Source organism: Miniopterus schreibersii (assembly GCF_964146895.1).
Source record: "Miniopterus schreibersii genome assembly, chromosome: 1".
Classification (NCBI taxonomy): Eukaryota; Metazoa; Chordata; class Mammalia; order Chiroptera; family Miniopteridae; genus Miniopterus; species Miniopterus schreibersii.
In genome coordinates this window covers 123288383-123311705 of record NC_138101.1, presented here as the reverse complement: position 1 = coordinate 123311705, position 23323 = coordinate 123288383, and the positions used below count along the sequence as shown (strand labels likewise).

The window sequence follows — 23323 nt, the reverse complement described above, 5'->3', positions numbered from 1 at the left end:
GATTGAAAGCCCACTAAATTTCTGAGGTAGTTATCACCAGGAGAACCTTACTCTTGAATGAGCACCTGTACCAACTCACACCAACATGGTGTTGAGTCTTGGCCTCTTCTGGAGCCTCTGACTCAAGTAGCAAAAGGATGCTGGCACCAGAAATTCACTGAAGTGTAGAGGAGACTCCAATGTTCTTTAAGGAGCAGGCCAGGACAGTGGAAAAAGGAAACCCTTCTAATGGCCAGATCAGACCCTAGGACTGTCAGGCATGACTTAGAAACGTGTCTACTGCCAAAGGAATCAAGAAACAGACTCATGGCATGAACTTAGGGGCAGACTAGGGACCTGTATATGATCCTGTTTCCTAGGTTTCTTGCCAACCTAAGTCAGTCTCTTTTCCTAAGTGATTATTTTTATTGACGGTTTCCCTATTGCATTGGCGGTGTGACGGTAGTAAAATGTGCCAATAGACCCAGAAGGGATCATTCTGGCAGGATCGTGATTACAAGGGCTGGATGGCGACTGAGCGACAGGCATTTGTGGCTGTACCTGGAGCACATTAAGCAAAACTATCTTGAAGCATGAGTTTCCTCTACAGTGAAAATGCAGTGGTAAGTTAGTGGAATTGACCTGGTGTACATCCACTTCTTGGGAATGATTCCCAAACCCCCCTTTTTTACAAGGTGACTCCATTTTCAAGGCTTCCACAATGGTTGTGCAAGGTTGTGTGTACCCTGCAGTCTTATGAAGAGGTTCCTGCTCCATCGTCGTCAACTGATTGAGACCCCTAACCACACTGAACAAGATTCAGTCTCTGAAGGACTTGAACTAAGAGATACAAAGACAGGTAAGCAGCAGAGCTCAATGGAGCTTCGATTCTACAGAACTAGGTTCAGAGTCTGCATCATGGCTGCAAGGCATGAGCAAGCCAAGGCTATGGGGACAGGACTAACATGTCAAGCTGTGTGGGGAAGCAGAAATGAAGAGGCCTTCAGAGAAACCAGTTCACAGAGAAGCAAGCAGATGCATAGGTGATTACGTGTAAGAAAAAGAGTGAGGGAGAGGGAGTTAGAGGGAGAGCAGAAAACAAGGTGGGTAGAGGACAGAGACAGAACTAGACAGAGAGAGAAATAGCCAGAGGTAGCTAGACACAGAGATAAACTGCTAATGACTTTCTAGACACCACAATGTCCATCTATACTTCCTGCAATTAAATTCCAGATTTCTGATTTTTTTTAACAACTCCCCTTTTACAAACTACTTTAGGTAGACTTCTGATTCTTACGACCAAACAATTCTTGACCTAAATATCTGCTTCTTGACTGTAGCTGCATCTTTTAAATGTTTAATTTGCAACTATGGAAATATATGTACCACCTAACATAACTGGAATACTGTAAAAAAAAGTGAGGCCCTCAAGGAAGAGGTACTATAATTTGTAGTATCTTACAACTTACAGAAGACAGATTTGATTTTAAACAATAATAGCTAACATTTACTGAATACTTTCCTTGGGCCAGTTTCAAAAGTTGTACGTGCATGATGATCTCACCTATTCTTCATGACAAACATAGGTTCTATTATTATCATGCCCATTTTACAGATAAGGAAATTAAGGCACAAAGAAAGATTAGATTAATAAGTAACTTGCTTAAGGTCACACAGTCAATAAGGAGATAAAGGTGGAATCTACTGTTTATTTACATTAAAACTGACATTTGAAAAAAAAAGTATCCATTCATTTAAAATTCATTTTGGTCAATTAATTTTTTGTTGAATGCCTATTATGTACAAAGTACTGATTTAAACTAATAAACTGGTTAACATAAGTGTTACAAATATAAATATCACTATTCAAAACATCTTTTTGTGGGATATACACACATAATAAAAGATGTACTTTCAAATTAAGTTTTGTTATTTCAAAAATACCTCCTTTAAAACAGAAGGAAATAAATTCTAAAAACGCTAATTTCAATGCATTAACTATTTCAAAATTCACTGGAATACTGGAAGGTTACTTGCTGCAAGCTGGACGCCTGTGAAAATCAACCTAGACTTCAGAGGGACGTCTACATTGATAAATATGCATCCATTTAATTAATTACAGTGCAAATTACATACATTTATATAAAAAAGTACAAGGATGAGAGGAGTTTTTCATGGGAGGTGGTGAGCTGCCATGGCATCTGCTTCTCTTGATTTCCGAAGCAGGGCCTGTTTGAGAGCACTGATTTTCTCATCAAGTTCAGCTAGTGAGTAGTTCTGCTGTAAACAAAGAACACAAATTGCTGAATAAGACTCTGAAGTATCTTCATGCAGATAAAGTGATAAATGAACTATAAATATTTAAAATATCCAAAAGCAAGGTAAATATCTTTTTTTCTCATGAGAATAATTTTTAAATTGAACCATACATGTTGACTCTACCATAAATTTTAAGATATACAATAACAAGGCTTAATCTTTCTTTCCTTCTTTCCTTCCCTCCCTCCCTCCCTCCCTCCCTCCCTCCCTCCCTCCCTCCCTCCCTCCCTCCCTCCCTCCCTCCCTCTCTCTCTCTCTATCCTAATGAAAGCTCTCTCGGACCTTTTATACTTTAAAAGGATTGTAAAAACTTTTTAAAAAACTGGCTAACCAATAGTAAAAAAATAAATAAATAAATAAAAGTTTAGGATTAGCTTAAGTGCTTAAAATACCTGGAAATTCTCTTTTTATGGATCAACTGCAACCAACTACCTCTCCTGGGAAAGAATGAATGCTCTCAAAAATCAACTCAAAATTTTATAATAAAAAAAATAGGTAACATGCTACTCTTAAAAAACATAAACCAGCCAAAAAAAATTTTAGTTTTCCCCAACTTTAAAGTTACCTTACCACCACTGAAGGTTGAAAACCTTTCTAATTATGATTATACTAATTAATATATCTACTGTGGATAGGGCTGAAGTCATCCACTGACAAACATTCCTCTATCAGGGGTAGGGAACCTTTTTTCTGCCAGGGGCCATTTAGATATTTATAAAAACATTCTCGGGCCATACAAAATTATCAACTTAAAAATTAGCTATGAAAGCTCCTAGATTTAGTGAATTTCGAGTCCTGCCTGTGGTTGCCTTGGCAGGGCCAGACCTATATGGGGTTCCCCACTCTTAGATGCTGCTATTTAGTGGTGTCTGCAAAAGGGGGAACGGGTGCAATTAAATTACTTAGGCATTTATTTTTCAGCATTTTGTAACTAATACTGTATATCCTTCTACTATTAACAGTTGAATAAGGACTTTTGTATTTACTAGGCCCATCTGAGTCATCCTACGCCCTTGAAATAAAATTATTTCTCTAATTCAAGTACATTAATTTATGCTGCCCTTTTTTAGTTCTCAATCCCAAGGTATGACCTAAAAAGGAACCATAGTAGAAACTTTTATTAAGTAAGGTACAAAACTAATCAAACTATTTCAGAAGCTAAAATGAAAATGCAGTAACTTACTTGAGGTGGTTGAACTTTTCTTCTTTTGCCAGAAAAATTCTAGATTAAAAGTAAAAAGCTATTAAGTAACCAATGCTTAGAAAATCTAAACAATAATTTTCCTTTATAGAGTACTGAATAAAATATGGACGACTCCGCAGAAACAAAGCCCACAAACTCACCAAGCACTATCTGCAATCAACACCCACTTTCTTGTATTTTGGAAGTTACCCTCCAAAGATATTGAAAGTATATAGTAGTAACATCACAGCAACATGCTCATCCCTGTCTATACACTTTCCAATTAATTCTCAGCTTCTAATGAGGCTGAGTGTTTGTGGAAAGAGGTGCTCTGGGGACTTTCTTAGTTTCCTTTTTTATAATCTTTCCATCCCAGGGTATTGAACAAAGGAAGCAGCAATAGGCAGAGGAAAACAGAATGTGGAATACCAGGCCAAGGGGTGAAAAACACACACGTACACACTGACTGTAATGGGACACTGGCCCTGTGAGCACCTATCCACTGCTCCTGTAATTTGGGAATGTGGATGGATCCCACGCCATTGGTCTTGTCAGTGACAGGCATGGGAATGTGTCCAATTCTGGCCAATGAGTAAGGAGAGATCTGCTAGGAATTATGGGGAGAGCTTCTCAAATAACTTCCTTACTTCTAAGAGAAACCCCTCAAAGGTGGCAGTTCCTCTGGACACTGCTGCATCTTGACAAGACACCTGAAAGTAGTGTAGTCATCTTGCCTAAGGAAAAAGCCAACACTAAGCAGAGCTGAAAGGGGGAAGAGCCCAATTCTTTGACATTCATGATTTAGCTAATAAATGTTTTAATCCTGAGAACTTCACTTCCATTGAACTTACTCTTTTATAAGATACTTTCCATACTGTTTAAGCCATGAGTAAAATTTCTATTATGTGAGGCTGACAACATTCTCAATGACAGGCTGCTGAGCATTTTAAACCTTGACCTAATGAATTCTGTCAAGATACTGTTCTTGGTTTCAGAGAACTACAAGCTTGCAAAAGGCAAAGGAATATATTAGTACATTTGACAAAGAAACTGTCAATGTAGGAGATTCTGAAATTTCTGACCACTGAGATTCTGAAGAGGTGAAAAGTCACATTTCCTTTGTGTCAAAAGCTGTTTCAAAGAATATTGAGGTGTGCCTCTTACTAGTAGTTGTAAGTGGGAAATCATTCAAGTGTTAGAATTATTAAACAAGGGGGGGAAACTGCTTATATAAACATGTTCCTTCCTTTGTCAAACTGAGCTAAATACCTCTGGTGGGGAGTAAGGGCAGTAAGGGCTTAATATTTTAATTTGGTCACTGCTTAGTCTCTTACCCTCCCAAGAAGTGGCTTTTTATGTACGTGATGAAAATATACTCCCCCTCATTTTCTTAACAGCTTAATCTATAAAGTATTGCTAGTTTCCATGTCACTGATTAATCAAATCATTGTATCATGAAAATACAGTGAAAAGTATCAGAATGAGGAAAAAAGGACATCAGTGGTTTAATGACCTAAATACAGTAAAATGTGGTCTCTAGGGGCTTATCTTAGATCTGAGCAGAATATTTTGACAAGTAGAACACTTAGAAACATCTCCTGTGGATACACTGGACCAGCTTTAATATTTATTGTTTTTAAGGAACAAGGTGGAAATTTTAACAAGTTTTGGTACCTGAGAGAAGTATCTGAGAGCACACTAGATAAACAGCTAGACAGCCATAATTTTAAAAATGTCTCTTCTCTCCCATTATTTTAGCTTGGCAGGTAATTTATAGCTACATTTATAATGCCCATGTCCTGATGAAAAGGTGATTATACTTATACTTACACACACACACAGGTTGAGGGAACCCATGCTCTAAGGAAACTCAGTAGTAAGGAGGTCTCTTCTACGAACAACCCACCTTCCTTACTTGTAATCAGTTGTTAAGGACTGATTTTACAGGTGCACTGTCTTAAATGTTCCTTCTCTTCTAGTCCCACCATGCTGATTCAGACCTTCATTTCTCCCTGGTGTGGTGAATGATGTTTCCTAAACCACTTTCCTCGAATCCAATCTCTCTCCAACTCACACTTCATAATGCCTCCAGATAAGAATCTAAACTGTAGGTATCTTTTTCTCAGTCACACTGTAATTGCAAACTGGTTACTGCGACCTTGTAGGCCCTCCAAAATGTGTTTGCAATTTAATTTCCAGCTGGATCCAGTTGTTCACTTCATGCTTCACCGCCACCATGCATGGCCCATGTGCATGAAGTTGACTTGGCCTTCAGAACTCCCCTCTTCCTACACTTCCCTTAGGACCGAGAGTTCCCATTAAAGAAAGGAATTAAGATTCCATCTCGTCAGTGCTTTAGAACAAAGCTAACACACCTTCAAAAGTTCAATAATTAACTATCGGCCAAGTCCTATCCATTCATTCTCACATTTATTCAATGCATACTATAGTCTGTGTGTTAAAAGGTGAACAAGACAGTTCCTATCCTTCAGAGATTCAAAATACAGTGTGAAAAACAGATATATAAACATGTAATTACAAGTGATAAGTGCTATCAAATGAACAAAGTGTGTGGAAATATACTTGTGAAGCATGTTATACTTACTGTTTTCAAGGGTCATAATTTAAAATCAGTAAGCAATTCTTGGAAATACTCATAAGGATTGTATCTTTTAGATGGTCTGTTAAGCAATGCCCTTAAATTTTTAAAAACATTACCACACTCAAGGCTTTCTATGTTGAAAGTGAAGGATAAAGATCTTCAGAATGATCACATTAAAAGGTGCAACAAAAACTAATCTTTGTGGTAATTCCTGCTTTATATAGACATTAACTTTTTTTAGAGATTTATGTCTGTTTCATAAATGAACAGAACTTTACATGGCCTAGTTTTGTTTCATAAAGCCAATACAATTTACATCTTTTTTTTTTCTGTTAATGTCATGTGCTGCTCGTCAATGTTACCATGATAATCACTATCCAATAGTAAGAGGCTTCCCTGTGTTTAGAATTCATCTACATGTGAATCTGGATAAACACGTCAATTAAAATCTTCTCAGAGTTTAGAATTTCAATTTCTAACAAAAGTTCAATCCTTAGTGAGTTTATTGAGCTCAATTTTCCTGTGCTTTCTAACTTCAGAAACTAGAAGACTGTGCTGCCTTTGTAGTCTTTCTGTACACTTTTGAGGGACATGTAAAATTATGCAATTGCCATGTGTGTACTCCTAGCATGAGGATGGTGAGAGTGATGAATTATGTGCTATGTTCTTTGCAGGGTGTGTTCTCAACTCTTATGTGTGAGGACAATCCTAGAGCTGGTTCTATTACAAGCAAGGACTGCAGCTCCTAGAGATGGCATATTCATTCTAGTATGGAAGGGTGAGTATGAAATCTCTTTTCCCTTTGGGCCTGGGGCCTGTGCCATATATATTCACAGGCCTTGAGAACAATGTCAATCTGAATGTTTAAACCTTTTCAGTGTTTGTGCTTCCTTATAGATCACTACTAATTTGGATATGTCATTTCCAATACTAATCCAGGAGTGACCCTTCTAAACAAATATATATTGTTTAATAGATTTGGGGATATCCTTTAAAAGCACTAGTTTTAATCACACCGATTACATTTATAATGCTTCCTGCCCTGAAGTTAGGTAGTCACCAAGTTTCAGAGCTCAGGCCTCTGACAGTCTTAGTGTTCTTACCCATTCTGTTTTAATGATCACCTCTACACAGACTCCCAGTTGTCTCAAGTGTAAGTCCTACATCTTGAAAAGCTTACCTGATGTTTTTATCTGTATATCCTGCTATGAGTTTAAATTCACATTTCCCCTCAAAGTATCTCCCCCTCCAGATTTTATTTCTATCAATGATATCATTTTACCAACCAAAACTGGAGTCACTCTTGCTCTATGTCTCTCCAAATATTATCAGTATTTGTCAACTCTTCTTTCCTACTGTCTCCTGAATAATCTTTTCTATTCTCATTCTCATGTCCTTAGTTCAGGATCTGACCTCACATCTAAGCTAGTGTAATACTGTCTCCTTACTTTTAGCCTCTCCCTTTTCATTTATCTCCCAGGACAATATTAGAAAAATCTTCTAAATAACACTTGAACAAGGCACTTCTGTGCTCAAATGCCTCAACAGCATTTAAACTTTAGGCTTTGAACTTCTGGGTACAGCATTTAAGGTCCTCTATAATCTGACTACTTCTACCTCTTTAACCAAACACCCTAAACATTCTATCCTGTGTGTAACAAATTCCCCCAAAACAAGATCATGATTTGAAGGATTTGTTCTTTTGTTAACCAAGTTATGTAATAAGTATATGTTAAGTGTTTATAAATCAGAATCAGAGAGGAGAGCTAAGTGATGGGATAAGGTCTCATTGGAGGCATCTAATATTTTGGCACTCTCTTGTAAGATAAGGCCTATTGTTCATAAGAACTATATTAACTAGGTATGAAATTGAACTAGAAGAATAACATGCCTAGGGATCACATAATGAAGGCAACTAGAATGGGAAAACTTATGGTAGACTGTTGTAGGAAAAGGAAGCATAAAATCTTTATGAAATTTCCTAGAAAGATACTTCCAAAAACTAATCCTAAACGTGTAAAGACCTTTGTAATTATGTAGTACAACCAACAAATCTTCTTAAATTGACAAGTGAAGGCAAGATGAATTGTGTGACTTATCCATATTTATACAGGCACTTCATTGATAGTTTCTGAAAACAAAATAACTGCTAATATTTACTGAGGTTTTACCATGTGCTAGGTAGGTGAAAAGTGCTTGACTGGTATTATCTCATTTAATCCTTGCTTTAGCCCTTAGTACTTTAATAAACCTCATTTTAAATTTGAGGGAAATAAATCACTAAAACTCTAAACTTTTGATCTTTAAGATTCATTGTTCATTTCTGCTGCGTAAGCTGCCTTCTTTATCTGGAAATACTTCTTTTCTATACCTCACTCTAATACCCAACTTAAGACTTTGGAAAGATTGATGCTATACCTAAAACAATTTTAAATATATTTTCACCAGTGACTTTATGATCCATGCTAATATGAGTGAGCTATTATACATAATTTTTCAGAAAGTTTTAGGAAATATCACTAAAAATTTAGTAAACTTAAAATTTTTGTTCACTTTTACATTATTTTAGTTTTTTCTAATATGCCACAGCTTTAAAAACACACACAAAACATCCAGATCTCAGAAAAGGCAGGTGTTGTGGATAATCGCCCCGAAGATGGAGGAAAATATGAGCTCAGGATCATTTGTCTGAACACGATAACGTGACAAAGAAGATGCCTATCAGCACCACACTGTTTCTTATTGTCCTTGGAAAAGAGATAAGAATGAATGAATGAGTAAATAAATAAGTGCCAGAGTTGAGGAATTAGACAATCTAGTCTCAAAAGGTCTGGTGGCTAAAGTAAAGAAAAAGGCAGGGTGGCAGATCGAGGTGCCTATTTGTTTAGTATGGGGGAGAAATGTAAACATATATGAGCTGAGGGAAGGAGTCTGTGAAGAGTGAAGAGACAGAAGGGATAAATGACACAGCAAGGTCCCAGAAGAAGCCTTTGTTTTATAAGACAGCAAGTTCAGAGTGACAGGATGCTACTATCCATACTGATTTGTTAAGTAACGAAAATGGCTTAAATTTGACAAATTGGGTAATATACAACAAAAGAATTCCTTTTAAAAAAAATTATGAGTCTGTAGTACAATATATGGAGTCAGTTTTTAAAGAAGTAGGTAACCCCCTACATAGAACTATGTTCATCTCTGAATTTTTGTGTTTCACATATAGTAGATCAGCGAGTAAACTGTTATATAATGAAGAATCCTAGAATAAAGTAACATTTAGTTATTTTTAAAAGATACTTATACTTACTACAGATTGAAAATACTCAGGAGAGATGCCTTCCAATTCAAGGATTTTATCCTCAAGTTTTTTAATTCTCTGATAAATGTCTCTTGGCACTGGACCACCTAAATACATTTAAAAACATTCTGAGATACTACTGAACAATTCTTCTTACAATTTTTATTCTTAAAATACCATGCAAAGATACTTATGTGTAAGAATGGGAAATATTTAAACTTAAGAAAAGAAACAAACAAGAGTACATTAGAATAAAATCCTTAGCTCACATTTTCATATTATACACTATGGGATATAGTTATACTACACCTCTCCCCAAGCCCCATTTATGCCTCCTATATCACTAGGAGTTTTGCTTTATGTTAAATTCATTTTACAAGATATTGAATAGTACCTGTATAGAACAATTTGTATTTCTGATAGATTTTGTTACTTGGGAGGAAAAAAATGCAGTTATAATTGACAATTCAATGTAGTGGTTGTGATATCCTGTATCATTTTCTTCAATTCACATTTCTCCCTACATGCTATGTTTTCTCCTTTAACCTAGAACAACATTGAAGAGGAGCTTTACAATATTTCTTAACTAACAAACTTTCTAGGGTGGGGGATGGTAAATTAAGGTTACTCAAATTTCAAGGTTATTATTTTATCCCAAACTCTTTCATTTCTCAGCACCTCCAAAGCAACTATTCTGGTCCAGACCACCACTGTCTCTCCCTGAATCATCATGATGTTCAAACTGATCTACTTGTATCTGCCTTGCTCCCATAGAGTCTATTCTCAACAGAGCAGCCAGTAATCCTTTTAAAATGTAAGTCAGATAGTGTCACTTCACTGCGCAAAACCTCCCAATACCTTCGCATCTTACTCAGATTAAAAGCCAAAGCCTTTACAATAGTCTATAGGTCCTACACAATTTGGACATTTTCCCCATACTCACATCATTCCAGCCACTTCATTCCTTTTTTCTGTTATTCAACTAGGCCAAGTACCCTCACAGTTTTAGCACCTGTGGTTCCCTTTTCCTGCATAATCACAAAGCTTGCTCTCACCAACTTCAGGTCTTGGCTCAAGACCTTATTTGTACGGCCTTCTCTTGACTACCCTTTTAAAAATACCAGTGCTACCAACTCCCCCTACCTGGTACTCCCTATCCTATTTCCCTTATTTTTCTCCAAACTATTACTACCACCAAACATTCTGTATATTTTATTTATTGCTTAATTCTCTGCTCTAACCTCCAAGAGGGCATAATTTTGTTTTGTTCATTGGGTATAGCTATGCAGCTTGTGCACTGCACAAAACTAGGAAGCGTCAGTTCACAAACTACACAGGTGCTCAATGACCAGACAGTCATTGTGCAATTAAAGAATATGGGCAAATTTCATATCAAAAATATAAACTTGTTAAATATAAAAATTCTAGAAACATGTTTTTATCTTAGGATCTGAGTTATTCTTGTTATTGAATAAGATAAAATGAATAACTTATTCATCTGACTTTGGTCTTATTGCTCCCTTTATCTAGAATCTCCTCTGCCTCACCCTTGTACCATTTAAGAGCCAGTTCAAGTTTCTCTGATTCAATCAAGCATAGCCTGAATCACTTCACATGGTGAATCCTTGTGTGCCTACCGTACCCTTCCTTCACAGCCCCTTTAATATTCTGCTTCACTATTAATTAATCTGTCTTTCTCCCAAACAGATCATAAAGTCCTTGAAGCCAGAGACTAGGACTACATTATCTAGGTAGTGCTTGGCATATAGTAGGCATTCAACAGATATTTTTCAAAATTAACTACTTGATACTATTAGACTTAATAAACCAGTCAATCCTTTTATATAGCTATATTTTATGTCCATTTAGTTCTGAGAGAGGGGATTAAATTTAATGCTAATCTCTACTACCCTGGAAGATTTACATATTCTCTTATCTTCTACCTCCATCTAGCGAATACGCCAGCTAGCCTGGACTCAGAAATTCTCTGAACCATATTTTGTGCCTCTGTTTTTTTGCAGGTGCTGTCCTTTTTGGAATCTTTTGCTCCTGATGGCTGAAAAATTCCTACTAACCCTTCATGAGATCAAATGTCACTGTACCAGAGATACCATTCTTCAATCTCCCCTGAGAGAGCTGACCACTAACTTTGTGGCCCCACTGTACTTTGCACATATCTAAAAAGGTAAAATGAGCAATCTTCCCTGCAACAAACACTTTAATACCTGCTTTGTGCCAGGCACTGCACTAAGTACACAGTAATGAACCTGACAGTTTGCTCTCATAGATCTTACTGTCTAGCAGAGGAGACAGGGAATACCAGGTGCTATGAAACTATATAATAAAGGGTAATCTACATGAGTGTGGGATCAGGAGGAAAAAGCAGGGGTAGAATAAAAAGCCTGGGTAAAGGCCCCAGCACAGCAAAATGGGAAGCGTGGGAAGCACAGAGATGTGGCTGAAAATATAGGTGTAGATCATGCTATTTAAAATTACCACCCCCACCCATCTGAATCTCCTTTCCCTTCTCTTGGTCAAGCTCTTTTATCCACAGCCATTCTCTTCTAGTGTAGCATTTAATTTATATACTAGAATTTTTGTTCACATGTATTCTCAGTGCCTGGAACAGTACCTGGCTTCCAGTAGGAACTTAATACCAGTTTGTGGAATGAATGAATAAATACTAAGCTTGGTATGTATATATGGGCAACAGGAAACCATTAAAGAACTTTTAGCTGGGGAGTAGCAAGATCAGATTTGAGTTTTAGAAAAAGCAATTGGGCCACAGGGGAGAAAACTGGTCTCAAGGAGGAAGTCCAGTGGCAAAACAACCAGTTAACATCCTTCTACCAGTCTAAGACAGAGAACACAGTGACTTTAACTAGAGTAGCAGCTGTGGAGATAGAAAGAAGTTGGCAGATTTAAGAGATATTTTGAAGACAGAATCAACAGGATCTGGTGACTAAACAAGGAGACTCAGGCTTTGCAGCCAATCTAGATTTGATTTCTAGCTGTCATTTACTATCTTGGGCATGTTGCTTGAGCTCTCTGAACTTCAGTTTCTTTACCTGACGATAACAGCACCAACACCTCACAAAGTACTGTTAAATACTAAGTGAGTTGACATATGCATAATATTTTCAGAGTAACTGGCACTTAGTATAATTCAATAAATGTTAGTTCATTTTCTCTACAGCATTTATTTATTTATATGCTAATCCTCACTGAGAGTTTCTTGAGCACTAGGATCACATTTATTAATACTTTGTACAAGGGCAATGTATTGTACTTTGTACAATACTATGACAATGGGTGGTAAGAATGAGTGGTCACGGTTAAGTTATGAAATTGGTGGTAGGAAAAAGACTACATTACTTTTCATCTCTGACTTTAATAAACTGAGAGTGTCAGGATGTATTTGGAACCTATCCCCATTCTACAAACACGCTCAAATTGGTGAGAAGTGTAAGAGGAAGAAGAGCATAAATGCATGAACTGTAAATTCCTTGAGAGCAAAGACTGGGTTTTTTTCATTTTTGCACCAACCAGAAAAATTATTTATTTTTTGTTTTTTTTTAAATATTGTTTTTATTGATTTCAGAGAGAGAGAAAGGGAAAGGGAGAGAAACATCGACATCAATCAGTTGCCTCCTGCACACACCCCAACCAGGGATCAAATCTGCAACCTGGACATATGCCCTGACCGGGAATCTAATGGGATGGCACTCAACCAACAGAGCCACACCGGCCAGGGCCAAAACAATGTTTTGTACACGACAGGTACTCAATGAAAATTTGGTGACTAAGTTAACTGGAATTTCTTTAACCACTTGCAAAGGTACATTCTGGGGCATTACCCAGCACTCTGCTTACCTGCCTGCAACCGCAAGTGAGCCTCAATATTTTGCAGCCGTTCTTCTACAGCCTGATTACCACAATCTCGGAGCATGCTGCTTGGTTTATGACCTGACCCTTGAATTCCTTCAGGTCGAGTCTGTGGTCCATATGTATTCACAACTCTAGAAACTAAGTTAAGAAATTTTGAGATTAAAATTACATTTAAAAAATGAGAGATTCTTTCTCCTTAACAGTACTTTATACATATATTTTTCATAAAGACCATCTAACCACAAACCCAAGTATGAAGGTAGGATCTTTTGTTTTGTTTTAAAATAAACAAAATTTAGATAGGAAAGGGATTTCTATTCAATTTTGTTTATAATCTAGAATAAGCTTCTGTCAGTGATAAAGATATCATGTAGTGGATACTTACCTTTTACATGACTTTTAAATCCGGGGTATGGGGTGAAAACGGCATCAGTTCTTGCACAACTATTTTCTAAGGAGAATTTAAGTGAGTATAAGTATACTTTTAACTTCAAATATATGCGACTTTGACAAACTTCCAATAATTCATACTAACATATTATTCATAATAAGGGAATATAATTTTAAATAGTAATTTACCACCATATACAAGATAAAATTTAGTGAACTTTGACCTCTAAAATTTGTAATATCTAATCTTAACTAATTTTCAGATTTACACATAGGAAATTCCTCAACATTCAGTGGCATAATATAATTTTTAATGAATACCAATATCCCTAAAAACCACCTGGGCCCCTGGAGGAAAAAAATTTACATAGTATAGAAAATATTTTAATTCTAAGCCAAAGAAGCATTATTCACTTTACTTCAACATAAAAATAAACAGAACTGCCCGGCCGACATAGCTCAGGGTTTGAGCATCGACCTATGATCCAGGAGATAGTGGTTTGATTCCCAGTTAGGGCTCATGCCCAGGTTGTGGGCTCCATCCCCAATAGGGGGTGTGCAGGAGGTAGCCGATCAGTGACATTCTCATCATTGATGTTTCTATCTCTCTCTCTCCCCCCTCTCTCCTTTCCTCTCTCTGAAATCAATAAAGACGTATTAAAATAAATAAATAAATAAATAAATAAATAAATAAATAAATAAATAAAATACATAAATAGAACTCATTAGTTTTACTAAAATGTCTTTTTAAAAGATACAGCATTTTTTCATATTATTACTGATCAAATTAGTGAACATCTAATGAAAAGGATTAATTGTACATCTAACACATTTTTATTTCAGAACTCCACACAAAAAAGACCTTGAAACCTCAAGTATAACACATACTTTTCCACTTTATCTAGATTTCCAATGCTCATTTAAAAAATCCCTATCACAAAAGCCACCTACCTCTTTCCATACTGCCCCTTTCAAAAAATGAGATTTTAGAAGATACCTTGTGAAAATTTGTTCCCATTTTTCCTAAGCTGAAACGTATAGTAGTTTCTTTCAAATTAGATATCAACAAATAAAAAAACCAAGGGGGACTATTGGAAAATGTTAACATAATAAATATTTCAAAAATTGTAAAATAATGTTTTAAATTACATGAGGTAAAACCATCCATTGTAGTACACTCTCTGAAAAAATGCCTTTATTTTATAATAAAATGAATGGTAAAAGAGATACTGAAAGAAAATTATTTTTCCCCATGGAATTTGATTTTTAAAAAATAGCCACTGTTTATATAATTAAATCAAACTGAGAAGTATTAAAAGGAACACACTAACACATTACAATAATACATTTGTATTTTTTTAGTCTACGTTTTAATAGTTCTGCTGATAAATCAAACTGTGTGAATAAAACGTGAAATTCACTTACCTTTTATATATAGATACTAAACAGTTTCTCTTTCTTTTTTTGTTTTTGTTTTGAGACACCTCAAAATATGTTTAAAAGGCCATCACTTCTCTAGTCCCTTTCTACCATTTCATGGGGCTAAGGGTTAAAAAAAGGAGCTATCATCCATTTCGGAGCTATATTCTAAATATATAGATTAAATGACCCATCAGAGAGAAATTCAGCATGGTGTGAAGACAGTGAATGTATGAGTGCTAGTCACTCTCCACAGCAATTCTTGCTAGCACTGTTTTGAGCCAGCAAGGAATTGAATGGGCCAAGGAATCCTGCTGAGCATTTCAATTCTTGTCAATTTTTATCCCCTGGTGGTTTATAATAATAGAGTTAGCAGGGAGAGCAGAGGAATAACATTAGTGACACATGTGCTTGCTCCCTCAACAAACCCTTTCTTATGGGTTGCCTGCAGTTGGACTGTAGTACCTGAGATTTTGCCACTGTTGCACCTGTTTTGAAAATTAACAGGATATGCACATATAACGTCAATAGTAGAAAAGGCTGCATTAAGGACTCAACTTGAGACTGTATTATTTCTTTAAGAGAATCAGTGTACCAATGTGCTAAGAGTCAATTCTAGGTTCATCTGACAATTCTATGTTCATAATAATTAGCCATGAGATATTAGAGGCAACAAGAAAAATGCTCATTCCAATTAGGAACTCTTTTCCATAATTTTGATAAGACTACTTGTTCTGATTATTACTATGATGCCTGAGTAATCTATGCCAGTGCTTTACAATATTTTGTATTCTGCAGCATACCTGCAGATCTGTAAATATTCTATAGTATCAACTGGGGAGGAAAAGGAGAAACTGATGAAAACAGCAAATGTATGCACTCTGAGAGAAAGGAAAAAGCATAAGCACCATAGTCTTCATGACAAATTGGCTTTATCATGACACAAAACATTTCTAACAGCTCAGGAGTAGTGAGAAAACTGCTCCCTCTTGAGGAGTATTAACTTAGTAAGTTCACTTTATGTAAGTTCACATCATAATTTCATAAGCACATTTATAGCATGAAATTTATATAACTTAGTTCCTTCTTACTAGTGAGACCGCGCAACCCTGTTACCCACACTTCATTTCCTAAAAAAACTTTAAAACATTTCACCTGTGGTAAACATTAGCCTTTTATTATGTTGGCATTTATTTGACTTTTGTGTAAATGAAACCATTTTGCAATATAGTCTATTATTAAATAGAAGGAAATTCTGCTGCCTTAGTTTCTAAATAAACCATGAAATAAATTGCATTCTTAATGTTATTCATTTTTAAAAACAAATGAAAGATCAGAGTAACTGTAAAAACTGTTCTTAAAATTCTATGAAAATTATTCTTCTAGGTAGTTACCTTGATTACAATCAATAACATTGCAAAATTCCCTGACGTTGTTTTCATTGATTTCTGCTTGTTTTCTTTCAATAAATGCAGATATTCGTCTGTCAATCTACAAACAATAAGTATGCATGTTTAAACAATTCAAACATAACAGTATTTTAAAAATAATACTCTCCCCCCCCCCCCCCAAAAAAAAACTTCTTACTTCTGCTTTTCCAGCCTTTATTTGAACTACTTCTGGATCAAAATGGATCTGTGCCTTTTTCACATCTCCTAAATCACAGTCTTTGTGCTTTTCTTCCTCCTGTAGGTTGCCAATGGGAAATGTGGCCTCTACTTCATTCTTGTTCCCTGTTTCTGCTTTTCCTATCTCTTCAGCAACAGTTGTATTCTCCTCTTTAATTAGAGGCTGAAGTTTTGCTAAAAAAGGCTGAGAAGAACACAATTCTATCTGCTGAGGTTCAAACTGATAAATTAATTATACATTTAACATATTCATATAAATTTCTGGTACATAAATGCAATATTTAATATCAATTAGCTAAATATAAACAGTTGGCATATCAGAATACATAGATCTGACCACATATAAGTGTTTGCTGTTCTCTGCTATTATGACCATTATCATTTGCTATAAATCTGTTGTTTTTTTTTAAAAAAAAAAAAAAGAGAGAGAAAGAAAACCTGAGGAAATTTAAAATTTTCTTTGAGGGAATCATTCTGTCACTCATCTTTTATTTTGTGCCAAATCAAAGCCTCAGCCTCTGGCACCAATACCACTTAATTAACATGTCATTCAAATGCCTCCTCAGAACACTAGGCTTAGTATTTTTCCTCCTTAACATGAGAGCCAGTGCTCTCACTCAGCAAAGCCCTGCATTATCACTATATCACTGGAGATTCTCCACTTGAAATCGCAGTTGGCCAAAGTGAATGAGAGAGCACAGACATGAAATACATAGGTGTTAATGCTGAGTGAACACTCAGGCTTTTCCTGACATGGCAAGATATCTTCTTGGGTCATGAAATCAAATTTTTACAAAGAAAATGAACAAAGGAGAAAAAAAAAACTACCACGATCCATAGCTGAAAAGAGACAGAAGCCTATCACTAGACTAGAGGGAGAAAAAAAACCCCTGTTGTATAATGTAAATTACACTACTCATGTTCCCACCACAATTAGGCCTCAGCTGAGTTCTATAGCTCATTGCTTCTGCCCTTTAAAACTAGGGTTAACTATTACTTTTAACAAAAAACAGAGTTAAAATTTCCCATGAAGTCATTAAACAGAGGGCTGAAAATTAACATCCATTCCATTAATCAAAACACACCAACACTTATCAATGTTTCAATTATTTTTTCATACCTACAATTTTATTTCCATTGTTTGCTATACCAAATACTCTTCTGAAAACCTTACATTTTAATAGCAGCTAACTGACCAATCCAAACAGTTCTAGTTACCTTTTCAACACTTCATATTTTATATTTTGATTAGAGATAAACTACAAACTTACATAAATTTCCAATTCAATTGAAAACCAGTAAGATCATAATACTGTTCAGTTACTGAGCTGATATACTATAGCAATATAACATAGCAATACTATTATAAAAAACAATTTATGTTGACTTCTAATACAAAGCATGAATTATTTCAAACTGTTAAGAAAAAGAGAAAATAGTGACTGGATACTCACTAAGATGAGTCATTAATGCCACAGAAATTACTTTCTTTTTAAAAACTATGCTGAAACTGTTTAATTGCAATAGACACTCCAGGATGTGTCATGCTGGGATAATGCCACTTCTTGAACCACTGAAAGCACTCCATGAGCCTCCAAACTCACCCAAGGCATGGAATCATTATCATAGCATGACACACACCTGCCGTGTCTTATTGCTTAATTATAACCCACCATAGATGCAACTGCATTGAATTTGCAGTGCAAGTCTGGAATTGAATAGAATTGTATTCATTCAATCTTTATTCCCACATCGGCCTACTGGGCTATATTCCCATAACTCTCCTGATCACTATATAAATTGACAGTTTTGGATCAAATCTGGATGAAGTAATCTTTTATTACTAATACTATTAATATAGTATTAAAATAGAACTGACAAATATGGTAGCTTATAATTTAACTACAATTAATACCTATACCTATATCAAGTTAACATTTTAAACAAGAATTTACCTGTAAATATAAAATGTGTTGCTCAAGAGCACTAAAGAGTAAAGCAGGCTGGAATGCAGAGAGGCTCTGGAGCTTGTTCCAATCGATTGTAATTTTCACCACATCATCTCTGAAATTAAGCTTCAAAAGGGCAAACCAGCAACATCACAAAAATTACATGATTAAGCTGTACATATATGGGACTGTCACATACAAAAAGATTTCTAAAGAGTAACATGCTTATTTAGCTCCAAGTTATCAAGTTTTTAATGATACATTAAAATGTTCTATTTAGTCACCATTTTAAAAGCCCAAGAAAAGTACAATTTTCATTAAAAAGTGGAATGACATTTCATTCTAATTCTATTCTTGGGTCTGTGTAATGGGACCATCTTGGGGGTGAAACCACCCAAGAAAGATAAAAAGATGAGGGTTTTTTGACACTTCAATATCTGAAAACCTTTTGATGGAGGCCAAGAAAGGCTCGCCCTATTCAGAATCCTACTGCTTCCAGCCATAGCATTAACCAGACAGGGCAGGGGCATTTACGAAAGTTCTGATATACACATTCTTTCTGTGAAATATATACATAAATGCATAACGGAAGTATATCAGTACTCTGATGTCTTCTGAATCACATTTTTATTATTTTCAACTTTAACCAATTAAAAAATTTAAAAATCAAAATTATTCACGTTATGAAGTCTAGGAATAAATGGCAACATGTTTATCTACTTCAAATAAAAATTAAACTATTATTTAGCTGCAGAAATCTGAAACTGAAAAACAAATGCCTTTCTACAACAGTGAAATAAATGGCCAGAGACTGGATGGAATGACCAGAGCTTCTGCTAAATAGTATTTTCTAGTAACTGTGAGGGTTCATTATATGACAATTTCTTATAAGTTAGCTAAGTGTGACCTATTTGAATAAAATTATATATGGAGAACTACCAAAACCCTAAATATAAAATTAGTATCAAAATCAGCAAAAATTTTAGAGGGACAGCCTCCATCCCTAGTCTTTCGAGTGAATAAAAGTGAACTACTATAAACTTTTCTAGGGACATGTGTTTATGACATACTGTAAGGATATACACTGCATAGTAGAATCAAGTTAACTACTATATTATTTCGTCAGAAATCATTTTTAAAAATTAGTCATGTTTCCTAAAAAATAAAGACAAGTGTTAAATTAGTTCAAATACAGATCTTATGAGTTGTAATTATAATAAAACAAAAAGATGAATAACTGTACAAAGAACCAAAGAGATTCAAAGTTACCCAAAAAGGGCACTACACTGAATGAGTACTATATATTATATGACAGAAATTTACCACTCTTTGAACATGAGACCAGAAACACTTAAAGTCCTTATTAGACAAGTATAAAGAAAAAGGAAGTTTTGTGTAGGCTGCACTGGCAAAGATTAGTTTATATTAATTTAACTAAGGTTTTACATTAAGGTTACCACATTAATTTTGTGTTACTTAATGCCTATAAAGACTCTGTTAGACAACAGCTTAAATTATATATAGAAATAAATTATTACTATAGTTTTACAGTCCTCAAAGAGATCTATAGTTGACTATATAAATTTATGAATACAGTTTGGGGATAAAGCAAGCAATCCTTACCCAAAGCAAAGAATCAAATTTTCTAGAGAAAATAGTAACTTACAGAAAATAAACCATAATATTTGGATCTTATTCTCATTTCAATTCAGCAGAATTATGGAAGCCTTCAAGTGCAATTAAAGAAGTGCAATTAAAAAGATCACACACTAATGTCACAAATTAACTTTAAAACTATCCTAACACATCCAACTATTTATTCAACAAATTCCCTCTTACTAATATAAATTCTATGCATTTTTACCCTATAGTACTTGTAACTGTAAAACATTCAAAAAAGTATTAGTCTGCCATTAATATGCATTTTCAGTAAAAACTTTATGAACATGAAAATCCAAGCTAAAAATAAATAATTCTTCAGCTTGGTAAAATGGGCCATCCAGAGGCAAACAACAGGTTAAAATCAGTAAATCTGAAATCTGAGTTGGAAAATACTTTTTAACATTCAATTTTATGTTTCCTGTTGAGAGCTAATAATACAATGATACTATACAGAATGAATTTAGGCATATTACAACACACATTTTTAAAAAAAAACCTTTAAAGTTGTTGAAAAAAGAAATAGTGATTTTCTCCAGGGGCAATTTTATTAGTACTCTGGCTTCCATTCTTAGCTTTAAGCAATAACATATAAAGAGTATTATCAAAATGGTTAGGATTTAATTGATGACACAATCTTATTTTTTAACACTTGCATACATGGTCACTTCACTGTGTCAAGTAAATTTGCCAAATATTTACTCTAAACATTTCTGACAGGTGACATAAGTAAGTTTTAATTATATGGACTTGTACCTACAGAATACCTGAATGTTCAAAATCTTAAATGAGTTTTAAAAATTCAGTATGCCAAATATTTCAAATGACATGTTAAAATTACTTCTTTACGTCATTTAAAAAAATCTCATCTCTAAAACAAACAAACAAACCCCAAAACTTAAAGTTCCATGTCCACATGAGAAAAATTTCTCAAACTTTTAAACCATTTACAGGTTTTGGGTCTTAAGACTGAGATATTAATGTATAAGTGCATGACAAACAACTGAGTTTAAAAGTTACAGTTTTTAGCACATTTCTATTAATAACTGTTCCATTACATCAAACTGAATGTTTAACTTAGAGCAATGCTCTTTGTAAATCATGATAAACTTATTAGGTCTTTTTAAAATACTGAAATTAAATTTTTAAAAAACTGAATCTCCATCCACCTAAGGCTTTTAAAACTAATTTTCACAAATCAGACAAACGCTCTATTTTCATAAAAGAAATTAACATTATCTTTGACACAAAAGCCTGCTGTACCTATTACAGGCACTAGTACCAGCCCCATAACAAACTTTTATAGGTAGAAAATATTCCGTTTAAGATATAAAAGAAAATATTTTTTGAAAAGCAGACAAACTTATTTTCAAGTTGTTTATCATTTAAAATTTGCTTTGCATTTTACATCATGAAACGAAATAGTGGCTTGACTTTCCGGAATAGTGTAAGGAGCACTTTTATTTAAACACAATTTTATTATGACGTTTCTGCAAAAGCTATTTAACAGCCAATTAAACTAATTATTAAACAACAGTTCTGATGCAAACCGTATCCACCACGGATAACTCATACAACTCTTTGCTTAGAAGTATTTCATATTAATTCCTTTTCTTTTCCTCTCCCTTTGAAAGGGTAATCGATGCACGCAAAGGCCAAAAGGAAAAAAGAAACAAAGTCAGTGACTCATAAGAGCAAATTATACAAAAAAGGCGGAGAGCTTTTCCAGAAATCTCAGGCCGTATTAAACTATCAATTTCTATAATAAATAAACTAGAGGAAAGGGGATCCTAAGCGCGAGGAGCCTCGCAAATCCTCAGAGCTTTCCCGCATTCTCTCCCGGCCGGCTCCTTTCAGAGCCGGGTTTTCACTAACCTCACTCACTCTTGGGGAGAAGGGCTGCAAGGAAATCTAGCCTGCGACGGGTCCTGAACTAGGTCCGAGCGGCCACACTCACTCCGACCGCAGGCGGCTGGGCGCGGGCTCCTCCCCTGGCCTCGGCCACTCGGGCCGAGTCCGGGGCAGACCTCCGCCGTCGCCCATCTCCACCGCCCCCGAGCCCCCTCCCCGCCTCCTCGAGAGAAAATAGGAGGGGCCCGGCTGTTCCCGCGCCCCTACTCCCACAGGCCATCACTCACTTGCCCAGCCAGGGTATGCAGGGAGCGAAAGATTTCGAAGAGCACCTCTTGGGAGAGGTTGGGGCTGCAGCTCTGCTCCAGGCTCCTGTCACCGACGCACGGGCGACTAGGCTCAGCGGCAGCAGCCATGACACCTTCGCAGGCCGCCCCCAACTCCACAGAGCAGCGCTCACAACCCCACCCCCTCCCCTCTTCTGCTTTCGTCGCTCAGCGATGACGTAAAAACATAGCGTCCGGGTGGGAGCGGGACTTCGAGGACCCACTCTTTCGAAGTGACTGACAGGCACATGCACCAATCAGGTGCAGTATAGCTTTCCGCGGAGGACGGGGAGGGTAGTTGCCCACCTGCCGGAGGCTGGATAGCGCGTTTGGGTTGGGGGCGGCCGGTGTGGTCCGCTGAGGGTTGGCGTCGTGAAGCCTTTCTGGACCCCTAGCTGTTGCTTATGAGTGCTAATAAAAGGAAACTTAAATGGTAGAATTTTAGTCCCAAATTAAAAGTTGAAATTTTAACTTGGCGCTGTGTATGCAGTTGCCACACGTACTTCTAAACGTTGGGAAAAAGCAGTTTTCCTAATTGGATGGAACGTTTTCATCTCTACGAGGTCGTTTAAAACTTAAACAAATTAACGTCACTAATTTTTCTTGCGAGGGAGAGGAGGATATAAACAATAAACTGCTCTATTATGTCTCATTTACTGTCAGGGGAATGGCATTGTAAATCTGCGAAATAATTATGTCAAGTTTTAAACGTGCATCTGAGTGATACAGTAGAGACGTTCACCCTAAAACTGTTTCTAAGAAATGAAACACTGTCAATATAATTCCAACAGGAATTTAAGCCAAGTATTGCATTGCAGCACAATCTTTTAAATTA

The 23323-nt window shown here is 35.9% G+C and overlaps 1 protein-coding gene across 2 annotated transcripts; it reads right to left on the bottom strand.

Moving 5' to 3' along the window:
- Positions 1-1467: 1467 nt before the first annotated feature.
- Positions 1468-22664, bottom strand: MBIP (MAP3K12 binding inhibitory protein 1). Of its 2 annotated transcripts, none has more exons than XM_081133016.1 (9): positions 22450-22664; positions 18659-18778; positions 16663-16887; positions 16470-16566; positions 13652-13717; positions 13252-13404; positions 9388-9485; positions 3482-3520; positions 1468-2259 (listed from the first exon to the last, which is right to left on the bottom strand). In XM_081133016.1, the coding sequence occupies exons 1-9, from the start codon at positions 22576-22578 to the stop codon at positions 2152-2154; spliced, it is 1035 nt and encodes a 344-aa protein (XP_080989142.1). In that variant the 5' UTR covers positions 22579-22664; the 3' UTR covers positions 1468-2151. The 2 variants fall into 2 exon arrangements, with proteins under 2 accessions (XP_080989142.1, XP_080989143.1); XM_081133017.1 differs by having other exon boundaries at positions 1670-2256.
- Between the last annotated feature and the right edge of the window lie 659 nt (positions 22665-23323).